The sequence below is a fragment of the Pseudopodoces humilis genome, chromosome 11 (assembly GCF_049639895.1).
Source record: "Pseudopodoces humilis isolate 2021_Gansu_Grassland_sample_001 chromosome 11, ASM4963989v1, whole genome shotgun sequence".
NCBI lineage: Eukaryota > Metazoa > Chordata > Aves > Passeriformes > Paridae > Pseudopodoces > Pseudopodoces humilis.
In genome coordinates, this window is record NC_142210.1 from 1,516,760 (window position 1) to 1,532,992 (window position 16,233).

The 16,233-nt window shown below is 42.1% G+C and overlaps 1 protein-coding gene across 1 annotated transcript in view; it reads right to left on the bottom strand.

The window, feature by feature from the left end:
• The window catches only part of ARHGEF4 (Rho guanine nucleotide exchange factor 4), a 214,277-nt gene that overhangs the window by 176,468 nt on the left and 21,576 nt on the right, over positions 1–16,233 (bottom strand). The window contains exon 3 of the mRNA XM_088060802.1: positions 8,385–8,465. Within this exon, the coding sequence (XP_087916928.1) occupies positions 8,385–8,465 (81 nt within the window). The remainder of the gene's footprint in view (positions 1–8,384; positions 8,466–16,233) is intronic.

Sequence of the window (16,233 nt, forward strand, 5' to 3'; positions counted from 1 at the left end):
CTTTACCACAGCCTCAGCTCTCAGCTGGATGAACATTCGTCCTGCTAAACCAGAAATCCCTGGATGCCAACACCAGCCACCATTGCCCAAGAAAATCCCATTTCTTATGGCCATAAGCTACTAACTCAGAACTCCTCAGACAATGCTCTAAATCATAGGACAGTTCAAGAGTGGGTTTAAATTATAAACTTCTGAAGAAAAACAATAAAAGAAGTCACGGATCAAAGCCTGAGTGGAATTTGTTCTGTCAAAGCATGTATGGGGAGTTGCTGGTGCTGCCACAAGGAGGACTCTGCTGTCTCTGCCTCCTCAGGCCAAACCCTGCCCATAGGCAGATGAAGATGGTTTTACTGAAGTTCAATACTTCCACTCAAGACTGAGCCCAGGCTGTGAGACCCAGGAGTCTTGCCACGAATCTTGCAAAGTTAATTCAGAGCTGGTTAGATCTCTGAAGTTCTTTTCTAAACATAGCAGAGGTAACACAGAGATAGATACCTCTTAGTCTAGTCCAATTGGGAGCTCTTACCATGGGTTTAGAAAATATCTTATTCACATGCATTTAAAAATCCTTTGCAGAAGAGATAAAATGAGCCACTGGTCAAGAGTTGAGTTTGACCCTAATAAAGCCAGTGAAATGAATTCCAGACATATTTTCTAGAAGAATTGACTGAGATCAGAGGAAGTCCAGAGTAGAAATACTGAGATCCCAAACTATAATTCTGCCCTAAATACCCTCTGAACAAGTCAAACAAATGGAAAGATAAATGCAGTGTAGAAGTAGGCTTCTGTGATTTTTTCCTGTGCCTGGAGAGAAGTCCTGCTGGTAGTCAGCTAGTAAGAAGCAGCATAAGTGGCTTCTCCACCCACTGTTCTCCAGAATCTCCCAGCCAGGTGAATAGCAAAGGGATATTTGTCACATGAAAGTGATGAAAATGACAGGGCATTATGAAACAGTTCCAGTATTTTTAATCTCAGAGTTATTCAGGAGCTCATGACAACTGTCTCAGAGTTCTAACTGTTACAGCAGATTCAAGCATGCCATCAAAACCTTCTCTGCCTGCATGGAAGTATTACTGTCATACAAAGGAGAATCCCAGCCATCACCCCAAATCTACCCTACACTGGACATAAAATCCATTTTTGTGTCTTTGCATCCCCCCCAGGTACAGAGGAAGTGCTGGCACCCACAGGAAGGTGAGAGTGACACAGGAGAAGTGATAACACTGCAATGTCAAATGTCGTGGCATCAGGTACAGGGACACAGAGACATAAACCAGCAGTGGGTATCATCAGTGTGATGGGAGGCTGAAAACCAAGACAATATCAAGGCTGCTAAAAGATTGCTTTCAGATCAGAGTCCTTGTCCTGTTTTGAGGGCCAGACTGTTCTGAAATTGATCAAAGAAAGAGGCAGATTCGATAAGACAGGGAATTAGACAATATTCTCTTATTAGCTGATATATTCTGGCTAGGACAATGTTACTATTTCAAAGGCTCAATTAGATCTCTAATCCAGAAAGTTTAATAAGTGAGGCAGAGACAGAGTACTTATGGAGAGGTTTGTCTGTAGGAAAAGCACTTTGGCAACCATTCCAGGAATAGACAGTGCACACAGGAGAGAGAAATTCCCACAAACTGCTGTCTCTCTGATGAGATCCCACAGCTGATCATTGTGGGCTGAGAAAGTCTAGAGCTTTCCTCCTGAGTGGGTGACAGCACACGGTTAGTTATTCAAGATGGGGTCAGTTCTTCAGTCAAGAAATACTTCAAAACTGAGAAAAAAAATCTGAAGTACTTGTACTTTTGGTACAGTTATTCCTTTGATTAACATATAAATGCTGTTCTTGTTAACCAGTATATTTTCAACCAAGGTGTCAACACTTACATACATTAGTGTGCTCTCACTTCTAGCACAAGTAATTAGATCATGCACACACAGACAATAGCTACACAACATAGAATATATTGCATAGTCAGAGACAAATACCTTATTGTCATCTATTGCTGTACTTTACAGTGAAAATATAAATGCAGATCAAAGCTTTGAGCCTGTAAGCACAAAGTGTTGTGAATACAGGCAAAAGAAATAATAGTGCTCTGTGTTCCTTTAACAGAGATTGATGACCAGCTTGCTTTCCTGCTTTGTTGATATGGCACCAATCTTCAAAGAAATCACAGTATACATTTCCTAGATTAACTTCAATATTTATTCACTGTGTCTGCCCTCTTGCATGTGTTCCTCCTGCAATATTATACCATTCAGATTATTTCCTGGCTTTTCTGATTTTTACTTCAAGATAGATTTAGCTCTTTTGAGTAGGTAGATTTTTCACAGATATCTTTAAAACTCTGCCTTGCAATCAGTTTGTTTAATAAAGAGAACTCAGCAGTTTGTTCTACTGACAGAGAAACCAAGCAATACATGTTTCCACCCTTCCACAGAACTAGCTGGATGTCTAAGAATTGATGCTGAAGCTGATATCTATTACATTAATACCTAAGAATTCACCTGTAGCCACTGAGCAGTACCACACACTTGCAATGTATTTCTTAGTGGGAAAAATAACTGCTATTGGAGGTGAATCTCTGCTGCTGATTTTCTGCCTGCTGTGCCCTAAAGTGTTTGTACATCCGCTCCAGTGATGTGGTTGGAGATTACCAAAGTCCATGTGCACTCGGAGTATTAACAAGCCTCACATGTGTAGAATGGAAAGAGATTAATCATAACCATGTAATGCTGCTAATCTTCAATCCCACCAGGAATTTCTCTCTTCCTCTCTTTCCTCCCTAGGACAGTTTTATTACTTTCAGTTTGGTATTGTCAAGCTTGTGTGAACAGAAACAGTTTGGGTGATCATAAGAGCTCAATTAGTGTCAATTGACACTAATATCTTTTCAGACTCGTGCATCTGAGGTATTTTGGAAAGTAATTTTTTACATATGCCGTCGGTTAAGTGACACACCAAGAGGACAAACACCCAGGCTTGTCACACTGACTTTAAGAGCAGGATAAAATCTTGCCCAAGGCATCTGCAATTGCCAGAGATCCATGTTCATTAATGGATATATACAGCTACAAACCTGGCTACTCAAATTTTAACCTCTCCCCCAAACTCCTGAAAGCTTCTAAAGCTTTCCTCACCACCTTGAATGGGGACAATTACTACACCCAGAGGGCCAGAAACATTTATTCTCTCTTCTGGGTGCTGTGGAACTCCAACTATTTGCTCACTCTTCAGTGGCAAGACAGAGTAAGATACAATTAATGTCAACTGCTATGCTGTGCTCTCAACACCCTGAACATCCTGTACAGAAGGGCCCAAATGGCAGGATGTCCCAGCAAATAGTGAGAGACAATTGAAAAGGGATATCAGAACCATGTCTGTTCTTTGAGATAAGCAGTTCTACAATAATGGTGGATTTCAGCATAGCAGAGGAGAAAAAAACCAGCCCAGTAATTTGCTAAACTTACCAACAAATTGTTCTCCTAAGACTCATTCACGACAGAATTTCATTTACAGTGTCTTAACTTTTCCAAGAACAGAGTCCTTGCAGTAACCCAGGGAAAGGTTTTAAACAATAAAAACTACAAAACTAATTTTGTTTTTCAACCTACAAAACCCTTCATGTTTTGGTTTCCCAAAGTAGCTATAGTAATTGCATTGTCATTATGAAACCTTTTCATAACAAGAAGTGGAAAATCTGTGAGAAGTTGACGGTGAGTAAAACTAATTACCACACCTCCTGAGAGGAAAAGTGGATCTGGATGATCTCAGCAACTGAGAAAGTCAGAGATGCAGAGCATTATGCACTTGAATGAACTCACATTTGCCAGGATATTTTGTCTGCACAGCCCAAAGAACCCAGGCACAAATGCCAGTTTAAAAAATGGAGGATGAAGCTCTCTGGCTCAACTCTTTATTTTTCTTACAAAAACAAGCTGAAAATCTGGAAAATCTATGTTCTAAAATGAGCCAAATGTAGAGCATTCATCACATTTTACTTTTGGAAACACTGCTATTGAATATTTTAGATTCCTTTGAGAGTTCAAGGCATAAGTAAAAAAAAGAAAAATCATCCATGTAGAATAGTTTAAAACATTTTTACAATAATAGGCAAAAATTTTCCCCAGTGTGTATATCAGACAATGAGAATATTTTGGTTTGCCTTTGCCTATGCACCAAGGCAGTTCTAAATACTTGCAAGCTCAAGCTTGTTCATCTGTCAGCACTAAACCTGCTTTGATCATCTCCTGTCCACTGCACCGGGTCTGTCTTGCAGAAGTAACCTGCAGAAATCCCTTTCCAACCAACAGTAAAAGCAGGGCAGATCAGGATAAGGAAAAATGCTGTCCCAAAAAGCACAGTTCAGGTAAGAAATAGAAATGTTTCAAACTGGGAAGATGTCACTGCATCCCAAGCTTTGCGTTGTTTGTGTGTGCCTGGCATTAGTAATTGGACTGAGAGCCAGCTTGATTGTCTATGTAAGTCAAGCTGTAAGTCAAGGCAGGACACCACAAAGCTTTCTTCTGAGTCATTAAGGGTTAGCTACCAGTTTTATAGCCTGCCAGATGCTCCCTTTGGCTCACCACAAAACCAGTTCTGTCCTACAAAGTGTGATACAGACTGAAAATGGTCCCAAGGGAACAGCCATGTGCTTGTGGAATATATAGAATTAGAAAAGCTGTTTTTCTCAGGCTCTCAACTATGGACCAGACCACTCTGGACTGTCCACTGACTTACAGGGTGTCTCATTCCTCCTGTCCTCTCAGCCCTTGCTGTTTAACCATGGGCTCCAAATCACACATACTAAAGCCCAGGTGAGTCACAACATCAAGGAAAACAAGATGAAGCCTGTTGTATCCCATCTGCTCCATGCACAAAAAACCAGTTGCACAGCCCCAGGACAGTGAAAGCTGTAGACTGTTGTGGAAAGCAGCCAACTTCCCTTTTGCTGTGTTCTCCATCTGCCATCTTGCCTTCACTGCAAATTGATGTTAACAGTATTTTATTACTTTTTTTTTTCTCATCTGAGCTGTGTGCTGGTTTCTAGGAAAATCTCACCCCAACAATCTTTCCTACAAATAGAAGTTCACTTTAGTTCACACTTCCTAGGACAGTGTTGACAGACCAGGAAAGTAGTATGTTGCTTCATGTCTTGACAACACTATTAAAATAATAATACTTAATACTCTTCTCCCAACTATTGTGCTGAAGCACTGTGTACTAGAAAATAAAGTCTTTCATGTATTTGATCTAAGTCATTCAGGATTAAAAGGATTCTGGATACTTCCAGTTCAAAGTGGGAAAATTGATTTCTGATTTTCTAATTGACTACAGTCCTACATCTGCACAGAAGAACATTTGTGTCTTTAAATTAAATAGCTTCCAATCATGTAATCCTGGGACCCTTCCTCAGATAAAGCATTTTAGCTTTGGACAACTATTTCCTTTCATAAATCTGCTTTTTTTTTTAAATCTTCAAGAAACTCCATCTCCATTTAGATGCTATCTCCAAGTAAGCAACTTCTAATTAAGGCAACGTTAATGCTGTCTGTATTACACATTCTTATACCCTGATCATTTTCATGTCAGCAGCTGCAGCACAGCTCTTTATATAGATTATTATTATTCTACCAGTAGTTCAAACCACACACAAGATTGGTTTGGTTCCATTTAAACTCCATGCAATTCTTATTTTAAGTAATGATATTTGTGTTTCTTCTTCTAAGGATCCCAGGTTTTGTAGGTAACATCAACTTGAACAACAACTAGGAAAAGTAGGATTGAAAAACAATCTTTCTCCACAATTTTTCTATATTACATAAGTCTATGTGTCTCATCTCTGAGTTATTGCTGAAGTCCTTTCCTTCAATTTCCTGCAATTCAGTGAAAGATATATGAGGACATGAAATATGATTTCAGGAAACACAAATTTTCCTATAAATTCCACTGATAATCTGCATTACTCCAGGAAAATTTGCTTGCTTAGGGATCCCTAAACATAAATGAAAGCAATTATTTCCAATGAGTACTAACTTTGTTAAACCATAAATGCCCATAGTGGGTTTGAATCAATAACTAATTTCATTTTGTGGAGAGAGGATCTGTAAAGACCGTAGGCCTAATCCAACATTTTGAAACAGGACCTCTTAAATCTCTGTGAAGTGGCTGGTGATCTCATCTGTCATTTCACAGTTTCCTTTTAGGACGTCTATTTTCAAACTCATAAAATATTTAAGTTGTAAATATGATGTGCAGCCTTCACCAGAAACAGTGTTCTTCTCCACTCCACATGTCAGAAATGTAAATATTCCCTCTGAGCTCAAGGGATCCTCAATGCTGTTTGCAGGGTCTAAAGTTGCTTGGGAGTCAGCACCTTCTGGATCAGGTAAAGGAAGAGAGCTGAAGCTGCTCATTACTGAAATACTGAGGCCCTCACCTTCCCAAACCTCGCTCCACCTTCCCAAAAGGAAAGGATCATCAGCTCTCATGTTAAAAGCAAACAGAAATTACTTCATTATGTGAAAAAACCCCACATTTTTAAGACTGTTTAGATGTAGGCAACTCCTGTAACTGGTTTCACATCCACACTAGCTTGTTTTACTACTTATTTTCCCAGGGAGCAGCAGAAACATTTAAAATCCAGGATGTTTGAAGAGTGGTATTCTCTCAGACAGGAATTCTATGAAACCAGTTTTACCATTCTGCCTTTTCAAAGGTAAGTATGTCCTGGGTGTTGTTTGATGTTCTGGTTCTCGTGAGGAGAGCACAGGAAAGGGGATACATTTATACATCTGCACCACAAAATTCTTGAGTTTAGGAGAATATTCACATGTGTTAAACTGACAGAGAAAATTGCTGTTTAAATTTCACTCAAATGAAGAGACTGCATATTAATAACTGAATTGGTGCTTGCTAAGAAAGGCCATAAGCAGGCCAACAGACCACTGGCAGCACTGCCTGGCAAGCTTTCCTCTTAATCTTACCCAGAATTCAGTGAATAGGCTTATTTTTTTCATGTTTAGTTATGTTCTAAATGGGACTTCTCATGTCTCCCCCCAAGACTCCCCAAGAGAACTGCACACAAGTGCAGGTACAGCCCTTCAACCTCCTCCTCCCCAGACAGAGCAATTTGACTTTTCAGATGAGTCAGTTTTAGCTACAGTGTGAACTCTTCCATGGGCTGGAAGGGAACATGGCAGAAAGGAGCTTCCCTGGCCAGATGCTTTTATGGTCCCACATTTTGTGTGCTGGAATGGAAGGTTCATTTATTTCAAATTAGAAGAACAATACATAAGATGTTTTTGTAAGTTTATACTTACAAAAGTAAGTATACTTACTTGGAAAACTTTGGAAACTTTGCTCCAGTTTATACACCAGACTTTTGGCAGCAGAGACAAAAGCCAAATTAGAGAAAGCAGGAAAGATACACATACAGAAACTGAGGTACTTTATGTCTTTGGGAAGAACAGAGATGTAGTAAATAAGAAACAGAGAAGAAGCAAAATGGGAGAGCTGGAGCAAGCTTTTAAATAGAACAATTATGTGCACAGAGCAGAGACAAGCTGCATCATCAATGTTGCACCTCCCTTCAACTTTTCCCCAAGGATAATTGTGCCTCCCTCAATTGCTATAATGGAACAGCAAACACAAAGAATGGAAGGCACTTACATCCTATGACAGTGGAGGCACACAAATTACACAGAAAGGTGTGAACACTGAATTATCCAATTCCATTTAATATGAAGAAAAGGATTCAGTTCTAGAATCTCATAGTTTGACAGGGGCAAACAACAGCTAATTCAGCTGATTCCCCATAGCTCATAATCGTGAAAAAAACCCAATTTTGCTGCTTTGAGCTTTTCAGCTGTAGTTTTTGTGGGAGACAATCCTAGGAAGGGCTGAACACCTTTAGGTTGCATTGTCTTCAGATGAATCAATAAATTAACTTTTCTTATGCTGTACATAAAATTTATTGTACTGTCATATAATTTAAAATCTATCATAATTCATTATCATAATACATACAAGGAGTGAGTGAACTTACATTTGTGCATTTTGTATTGTCAGAGCTTAATAGAAAAATTATGCTATAAAATTAGCTTTCCACTGAAGGACATTCTAAAATTTCTTTAAAGACATCTGGCAGCTTTTAAATCATCATCATCCATAAGCTTTTATGGATCATGTTGAAATAGATTTTTATCTGAACATTTTCATGTGGTGCTCAAATATCCCCACATCAAGAAGCCAGAATTTGCTTTAAACTATTAGAACACAGATGATTACAGTCCTTGCAAAGGGCTCTTCTGACTATGCAGGGCTCTTCTGACTATACCATGAATGAAAGCACAATCCCAACTCAAAGAGAAGTGGCTCTCACCTCAGAGTAGCACTGTGTCTTCTCAGAAGAACTCTCTCCTGTTTCTCCAGCAGTCCTTCTTACAGCACTTTCTTGGCAATCCTGTGCAGAGATACAGGAAGAAATTTTTAAAAGTCAGTTTGACCTTTAGAAAACAAGGAGTCATCCATACAGTTGCTTTCAGTCCACCTGCCCATGGTGGGGGAAAAAAAAGCTGTCTTAATTTAACTGAAAACCCTTCATAAAAAAATGGGGTTAAAGAACTTCACTCTGATTGCAAAATGAGGCTCTCAAACACTAAGAATCAACAGAATGAAGGTGACTTGTGTGACACTATGTTTTTGAGTAAAGTCTTTAACTACAAAACATAAATGAGTTTTCACAAATCCCATGCTTCACTCAATGCAGGAATGGACAAAACTCAGTTAAGATTTGAGGTTATTATTGTCTTTGGGTTACAAAGAAGAGGGAACAAGCAACTGTGTTAGGTGCCAAAAGAGCTCTGTGTCCATGGAGAGCCGAGGGCAGGCTGCTGGGGAACTGCACAGCCTGTGCTCCCCTGCCAGCAGCCATTGCAGAACCCACGGCCTCATTTGGGTACCACTATGGATCTCTAGGAGGAAAGAATCTTCTGCTGTTTCTCAGTCTGGTAAACTGACAGGAACTCAGTTCCTCCCTTCTTCTGCATGCCTTTGAGGTTAACTGGCCTTTCCTTTAGGTTCCTATCCCCCCACTCTTTCCAAATCCATCTGTCTCCAACCTATTCTTGTCTGGAGATGATGTTCCTGCCAGCTGTCTCCTGTGTTTGTCCTGATCATCAGGCACTGGTCACACAAACTCAGGGGCATCAGCCTCTTAGCTGTGTCAAGCTCCCAGTCAAAAGCTACAAAGAAGGCTACAAGTGGCAGAATATCTTCAGCTCTGGGAGCACATACCCTCCTCTGGGTTCAATGCAAGGTCTTCATTAAAACTTTGGAAGTAACATTCAGGTTTAACATCAATGGTATCTCTGAAGAGAGAGGAATTTGTCATAGCAAAGAGGTTTTTGTTGTCTTTATGACAGATGAATACAGTGGTGTAGCTTCCCATTTACAACGTGAGACATGAAAACTTTGAAATAATATTTCAATTGCCAGCATCATCGAGCTCCAGCTTCTCTGAAGTCCAATTCACTTCCACAGTAAGAATTGCTATTAGTGCAGTAGAGATCTCATTGACTTTAGCTGAATTCAGCCTTAACATGAGATGGAGGAGCAAATCTCTCTCCCCAGAGAAAGTAACAGTATAAATAAAAGGGACACTAAATGAAAGAAACTGCAAAAGAGAAAGTATGAAAAGAAAAAAACACAATTAGACTGAGATTAGTCATTAGGGGGTGGCCAGAGCTGCTACTTGTCTCTGTTTGAGAAACACTGAATCTTTTGTTTCAGTCTTCAGTGATTATCTGTACCATGTAACAGCAAAAGCACACATCATGGCCACAGGGAGTGTGGGATATGGTAGTGCAGATGGATACCAAGTCTCGTAACTGAGTAGCGTCTTTCATCACAAGGAAAGGCAAAATAAGTACTTATCACAAGTAGTTTTGTTTATTCCCTATATTCTTCATGTATGACTACACCAGGAAGTAGCTGTCGCTAATTTTTACTTGTGATCCTACAATAGTTTCTCCCCACTTTTTTATATCTACAAGTGGCTCCAAAGTGGGTTCACATAATTCACAGAGAGGAGATGCTGTGCATAGAGAGGAGTAAAAAGTTGCTGACTCCCCTGCTCTTCCCACCTTGGACTGCACAAAGCCTACCAGATCTGCAATTAATGGAGCTCAGGGATAAACTGATTGCAAACACATCATTCAGAGGCATTATTGGATTTTTAAAGCTTAGTCTTTTGCTAATTCAGGAGCACAAATAACTAATTGTACTGTGTCTAGCTCAGATTACATCTGAGAATGGATCTTGGGGCAATTGGGAAAGAACACTGCCTTTGCTTTTATTGTGGGAAGCATTCCCTAAGCATAATGCCATTGGAAATGGCTGAAGGGGATCGCATCTGGTTAGGGAGGAAGTTACAAGCATAATAATTAGCATCGAATCAGCTGCTGTCTCATCCTGAGCCAGGCAAGCCCATCACATTCCTTTTCCCAGCTGCCCTCTGGTGGAAGGTTCTGCAGAGCAGCCCCAAGCAGGAAAACCTTGCTGCTGGTTGTGTTAACTTGTGAGTTAAGCCAGGAAGGATCAAATTAGGATCAACAAACCCTGAGCAGATGCCCCCTGCCCAGAGGCAAGATAGTTTCTCGAGGCTGAGCTAGAGTGATTGACACCACTTTAGCACAGCAGCTCTCTTTACGTGGTCACCAGGTTTCTGACAAGTGGGTTTCAGCATGATACTTAAATATTTGCTGTATTTATGTTCAGTACTTCTAAAACTGACCAGGATCATGTTTGCAATACCTTAAAGTAAGGTCTCCATGTTAATTAGAAAGGGGCTGTCTAGCTGTAATTACTATAATAATTAAGTAGATATTTTTTCTTACTGTCTTCTCTCTGAGTTTGACTACGTGCCGGTACTATTTCATCTCCATCTTTCATTTCCATGCTAGGTGCCCTATGCTCAAGTCACTCTCCAGCAAATCCCCAGCTTCTGCACACAGGTGATGGTTGTGGGGTCATGTCTCAGAAAGACCACAGAAGCTCAATCCACAGCAGAGGAAATGATAAAAACAAGGATAGAAACCCTGTCCAGGGGCATGCCAGGTCTGCAGGCAAAAGTCATGGCCACACAAGGTGAAGGGATGAGCACTCAGGACAGCAAGGACAGGTAAGCAAGCAATAGGCTCAAACTTGGCACACAAACATTTGAGGGGCCGGGGTGTGTGGGGCATGAAATCATTTTCTGTCTCCTCATTTTATGATTCTACTTTCACTCCACTAGAAACATGAGAAGAAAACACCAACAACATCTCCCTGCCCCTCCTTCCTGCCACCCCCAAAGAAAGAGCCAAGACCAAGCAAGACAGAGGAAAAGACCCAGCAGTGAGGGGATGGCTCAAATGGCACTCAGCATGGCAGGAGGAATCACAGACTCACTGTGAGAAGGGGTCTTTCAGTGGGATCCCCCTGCTCCAAGTCCCCTGCTCACCATCACATCATGCTGGAACCAGGATGAATCCTGGTGCACCCTCCCAGGGTGGAGCCAGCCAGAGCAGCCCACTGGCAGGGTCTGCCCTGCTCCTCTACTCCCCTGGAGAAACACCCAAGAGATTGGTGGGAACTGGGTGCTTTGTTTTTGCTGTGCAAAACAAAAGGGAAAAAAAAAGTGATGCTGTTGGCCTGTCTCAGGATGTGGCTCCAGTCTTGGTTAACTAATGTGGATGGGAGAGCATTGTAAACTGGGGTAAGGGTATGGGAATGCTCAGTTGCATTGAATTGTGCATCAGAATGCACTGAGCACCTACCATGGTGCTGCCAGAGGTGCTGTGCTCCTGGAGAAGTGCTGGGGCCAAGACCTGGACCAGGTTTAGTGCCTGTGGCTTTGCAGCAGCAGGGATAGAGTCTTGGGCCAGAGTTTTACCCAAGGAATGAGATTTTTGTCTGTCAAAATAATCTCATATCCAGTCTTCCTCCTGCCTTGCCAAGGGACAGGCTGTTGGAGGGTTCTAGTATGTCTTTTATCATTGGTGCATCTTAGAAATGGGGCATTATGCTGTATGTGTTTACTGGGGGACAGAAAGACTGCTAGAATAAAGAGGCAGGTCAGTGTTTAGTTTTGAAGATGGAGAGTGTGGTTTGCACTGCTGTCATCAGTCACCAGCAGCACCACAGCTCCTGTCCTGAGTCCTGGTGGTGCCCTGTGCCCCTGCACCACCACAAAGCCCTGAAGTGTGCGGAGAACTGGGGTCCTAAAGCTCTCTTATATACCTACACCAAAAATGTATAAAAGGAGCACCACATCTCCTCTCTTTATGAATGGTATGGAGCCACTTTGGCATCGAGACAAAAAATGCTTACAGTGAAAAACTATTGATGATCACCAGTAAAAAGTAACACAGCCTGTTCACACAGCTCCATACAACTGGATGGGTGGAGCCATGTGGAGCTGAGGGGTCAGACACAGTTTGGGAAGTGGGACAGTGGGATGTGGGCTGCAGCACCCTCTGTATTGTTGGCCACTCTCCAGCCACTTCCCACCACACACATTTATGTGCACAGTTAGTGTTCTTGCAGCCTTTGAATACAGGACAGATAATGAGTTCAAAACTCTCCCTTGGATCACTATCTCTTCCATGACTCCTCCTATCACACACACACACACATATCCCTGGCTTACCTGACTGCCCTTCCTGCACAGCCAGAGGTAATGATAGCCACCCAGAGCTGCTTCCCTTGGCAAAAACCACTTGTGTATTCTGTGTTCTGGATGAGCAGGGACACTCCCTGCACTTGGCTTGCTTAGCTTTAACCGAGGGGAAGAGCAAATTCCGTGTTCCTGGGGCCTTCTCTCAACTGAACACGAGCAGTTCCACACTGACCTGGCCCCTCCACCCAACAGCACTGGTGCTGACCAGTCCCTGCACCTTTAACAGTCCCCTGGGGGCTTCCACACTCACCTCCCCAAAGACAAGGAGCCTGGCTGGGGCTGTGGGCAGGGCTTTGTTTTCTTGCCTGTGTGGTTTACAGAGCTGCCTTTCTTTGCTCCTTTGCATTTGCAGGCACTGGGCATCCTTGGGGTTATGAGCAGTGTGGGAGTTTCAGTGAGAAAGATTTATTGTAGAGATAAAATCCTGTTTGACATCACAGATTCTGATGATGATTTTCAGTAGTATTTCTTCATGATTTAAGTTGTACTTGGGCATTTTTCATAGACAATGGATTTCTAGTCCATTACTTTCATAAAGGATTTCAATAAATCTCTTTTGAGATGTAAAACACATATGGAATTTTATCAGTGAAGATGTAAATCCTATATTTGCCTGCCATGTCTTCTACCTGACTAGAGGTGGGATGAGGATGTCAGATTTGGTTCTTTAAAAAGCTTTTCAACTACACTATGAGGTGATAAAGGCACTTAGTGGTTTGTATTATTTCAGTTTTTAATAGGGGTATTTTATAGAGAAGTTTCAGGTAAGCAGTACCTAGGCATTGACACAAGACTTTTTAAACCTACACACAATTCTGTAACATACCAACAAAATTCCCAGATGCATAAAGCCTTTAGACCACAAACAAGGCAAGAGCACCAAGAAAGAAGAGCATATTTTTCACCACATGTTTTCAGCAGAATCAAAGGGCATGACTCAGTTTCCCTTCAGTCCTTGGGAGCACAAAGAACCCTGGTTTGTGAGTTGAGCAATAAAACAGCCTCCAGTCCCACACTCACAGCACCACCACAATGAGCCCTTCATTAGTCGCCACTTCCCGTCAAACTGTTAAAGGGAACACAGGTTTACCAAACAGCTAATCCTTGATAATGAAAGGTTTCCAACAAAGCTGCCTTTCCAGGGAGTCTGAGCACTTTCACATTAGCAAGAAATGAATAGACAAAGTGGTTCAGGAAACATGCCAAACAGTAGCTCATGCATTGAAACACAAAGACCTGCAGTCTTCAGGGAGCTAAAGAAAAATTACAGTAGTGTTTTGCGTTCTTTTTTGTCATCATAATTACTTTCTCCTTCACTTTCTTTCATATTATTTAATGAATAGTCTTCCAACTACAGAATATACACACACTTGTCTCTTAAATTTTATTTGCAAATACAAATCAGTTTCTGCAGTATCGTATCCCACTCTCTGTGTGAGCCAGGTTCCCTCTTTTTGCTGCGGGCCTCTTACTATCAGTCTCTATGCAACTGTAACATCATTGACTGCCACCCCTTCATTTCTTCAGGGTTTTGTTTTAATTTGGTATTTAACAAGTCAACCATTGCATTCCCCCTGGGGTCTATTTTAAGGCGGCCTTGTTTAGTCAGATGCAATTAGGCATTTAAGATCCAAGATAAGTATTTTTCCTTTAAAATTGTAAAAGCAATGCATATTTGGATTTAGGTAAAGAATGTCAGGATTAACACCAAAGCATGAAATAGAAGTGTTATGGAAACAGCTTTTCTTATTGACAGAAAGTCATGGCAAAACAAATTTGGGGCAGCTGAAGAACCAGTTCACAAGGACAGAGCAGTTACAGGGCAGACAAGTTTGAGTACAGAAGCACAAGCTGTATATAATCTGAGTATATATGCTGAGTGCACAGTGGAACCTTGTGAGGGACTGTGCCACCCTTGGTCACCTTCCCTGCAGCTGGTCAGGGGAGCAGGAGGAGAGCACAGCTTGTGTGTGCTGTACCGTCCTGTAAAAGACAGCCACGTGCGGGAAGCACTACTGGCCATTCCTGACTTACCCTTCCAGCCCTTCATTTTCTCTCTCCGAGGGAATATGAAGGTGCTCTTGACTTCACTGGGAGCACCTGTCCCTCATTCTTGTGTGCATGGTGAGGCAGAGAAAGGGAGCTCGTTGGAAAGGAGATAACTGGTGTAACTCAGCACTGAAATCCTGGAGACAGAACTAGGCTGACACCTGATGGTTCAAGCTCGAGCCAGAGGATGATTATGCTGCCGCTCATGCTGGCTGCTGACAGACAACTCCACTTCCCACGGCAGCCATTTTAAAGAAGGGGTCTTTATGTCAACACCCATCTGGGTCTAACCAGTTTATACTCCAGCAGAATTAGGCAGATCACGAGTCGAGCTCCTGAAGTCCCTCTCTGGAGTTCCTTCTGAGGCCTGGGTGCCAGCAGCCAGCAGAGGGCAAGCTGCCCCCACTTCATTTCCTTCAAAAACATCTGAGCACTTTTGGAGCTAGGTGTGGGAGAAGACACTAACCCACCAGTGTTGGGAAAGAAAGATGAACCACACACCACGTGTCTCTCCAAATCAGGCTTCTGGAATAACTATTTCAAGTGAAATAGTCCTTTATCTTTCAAAGAAACATTCTTGTGAGACAAAGGTAACAAATCTTTTTTTTTTTTTATTTTCTAAACTAAGTTGTTAATTCTTGCAGTGAAGGGATACTGGTGAAACCTGCTTGAAGCTTCAGGTGCTGGAGGTCTGTGCTCTCTGTATGATGCACAAGAGGTTTTTGTGCTGAGTGAGCAGCCATAACACAGTGCTGGTGAGAACATGAGGCTTTGCCAGGAGGCACAAATATTTTGCCAAGAGAGCTGCAGCTTGTGGGGCAGGTCACTCAGGTGAGAGCTTGCTTTTGTAGCAGTTTGTTGACCTCTGGGCTGAACTGGACCCACTGCCTGTAGGTGTAAGAGGCAGAGTCTGTCAGCTCAGTCCCTGCAGTGACATGGGGCAGCTCTCTTTGGGCAGCAGAGAGCAGCCAGGGACTGCACCACCATGGCATCCAACCTGCTGCTTTTGGGGTGCTCAACTGTCCTGTACCATGTCCATCTGAGAGGCTCAGCCTTAGCAGCAATCACAAACATGTCTGCTTCCCCTCAGCCCAGCCATCTTTTTTCCCAGAGCCTTATCAACTCCTTGGGTGAGTCTCACAAACTCAGCTGAGGTGCAGAGGAGCTGCTGAACCCTTTCCTTGTGGCTTCCTTCTGCAAAGTGCTTGGGACTCACATGCTGGAAACTAGCCAGCACTTCTCAGCTCCACATCCCTTTCACTCCCACGACCAGCATCTGAAAATAGTGGAATGTCTCTACTTCATGACAGAGATGTACAAAATTACATTAGTGCTGTGACTGAAAATACAGCAGAGAGAAAATAGGGTAGCTCAGGCTTCTTGAGAACACCCCACATTCCAACCAAGACAAATATATCCTTGCCTTAGAAGTCCAAAGCAAATAAGTGAGACTTGGGTCTCA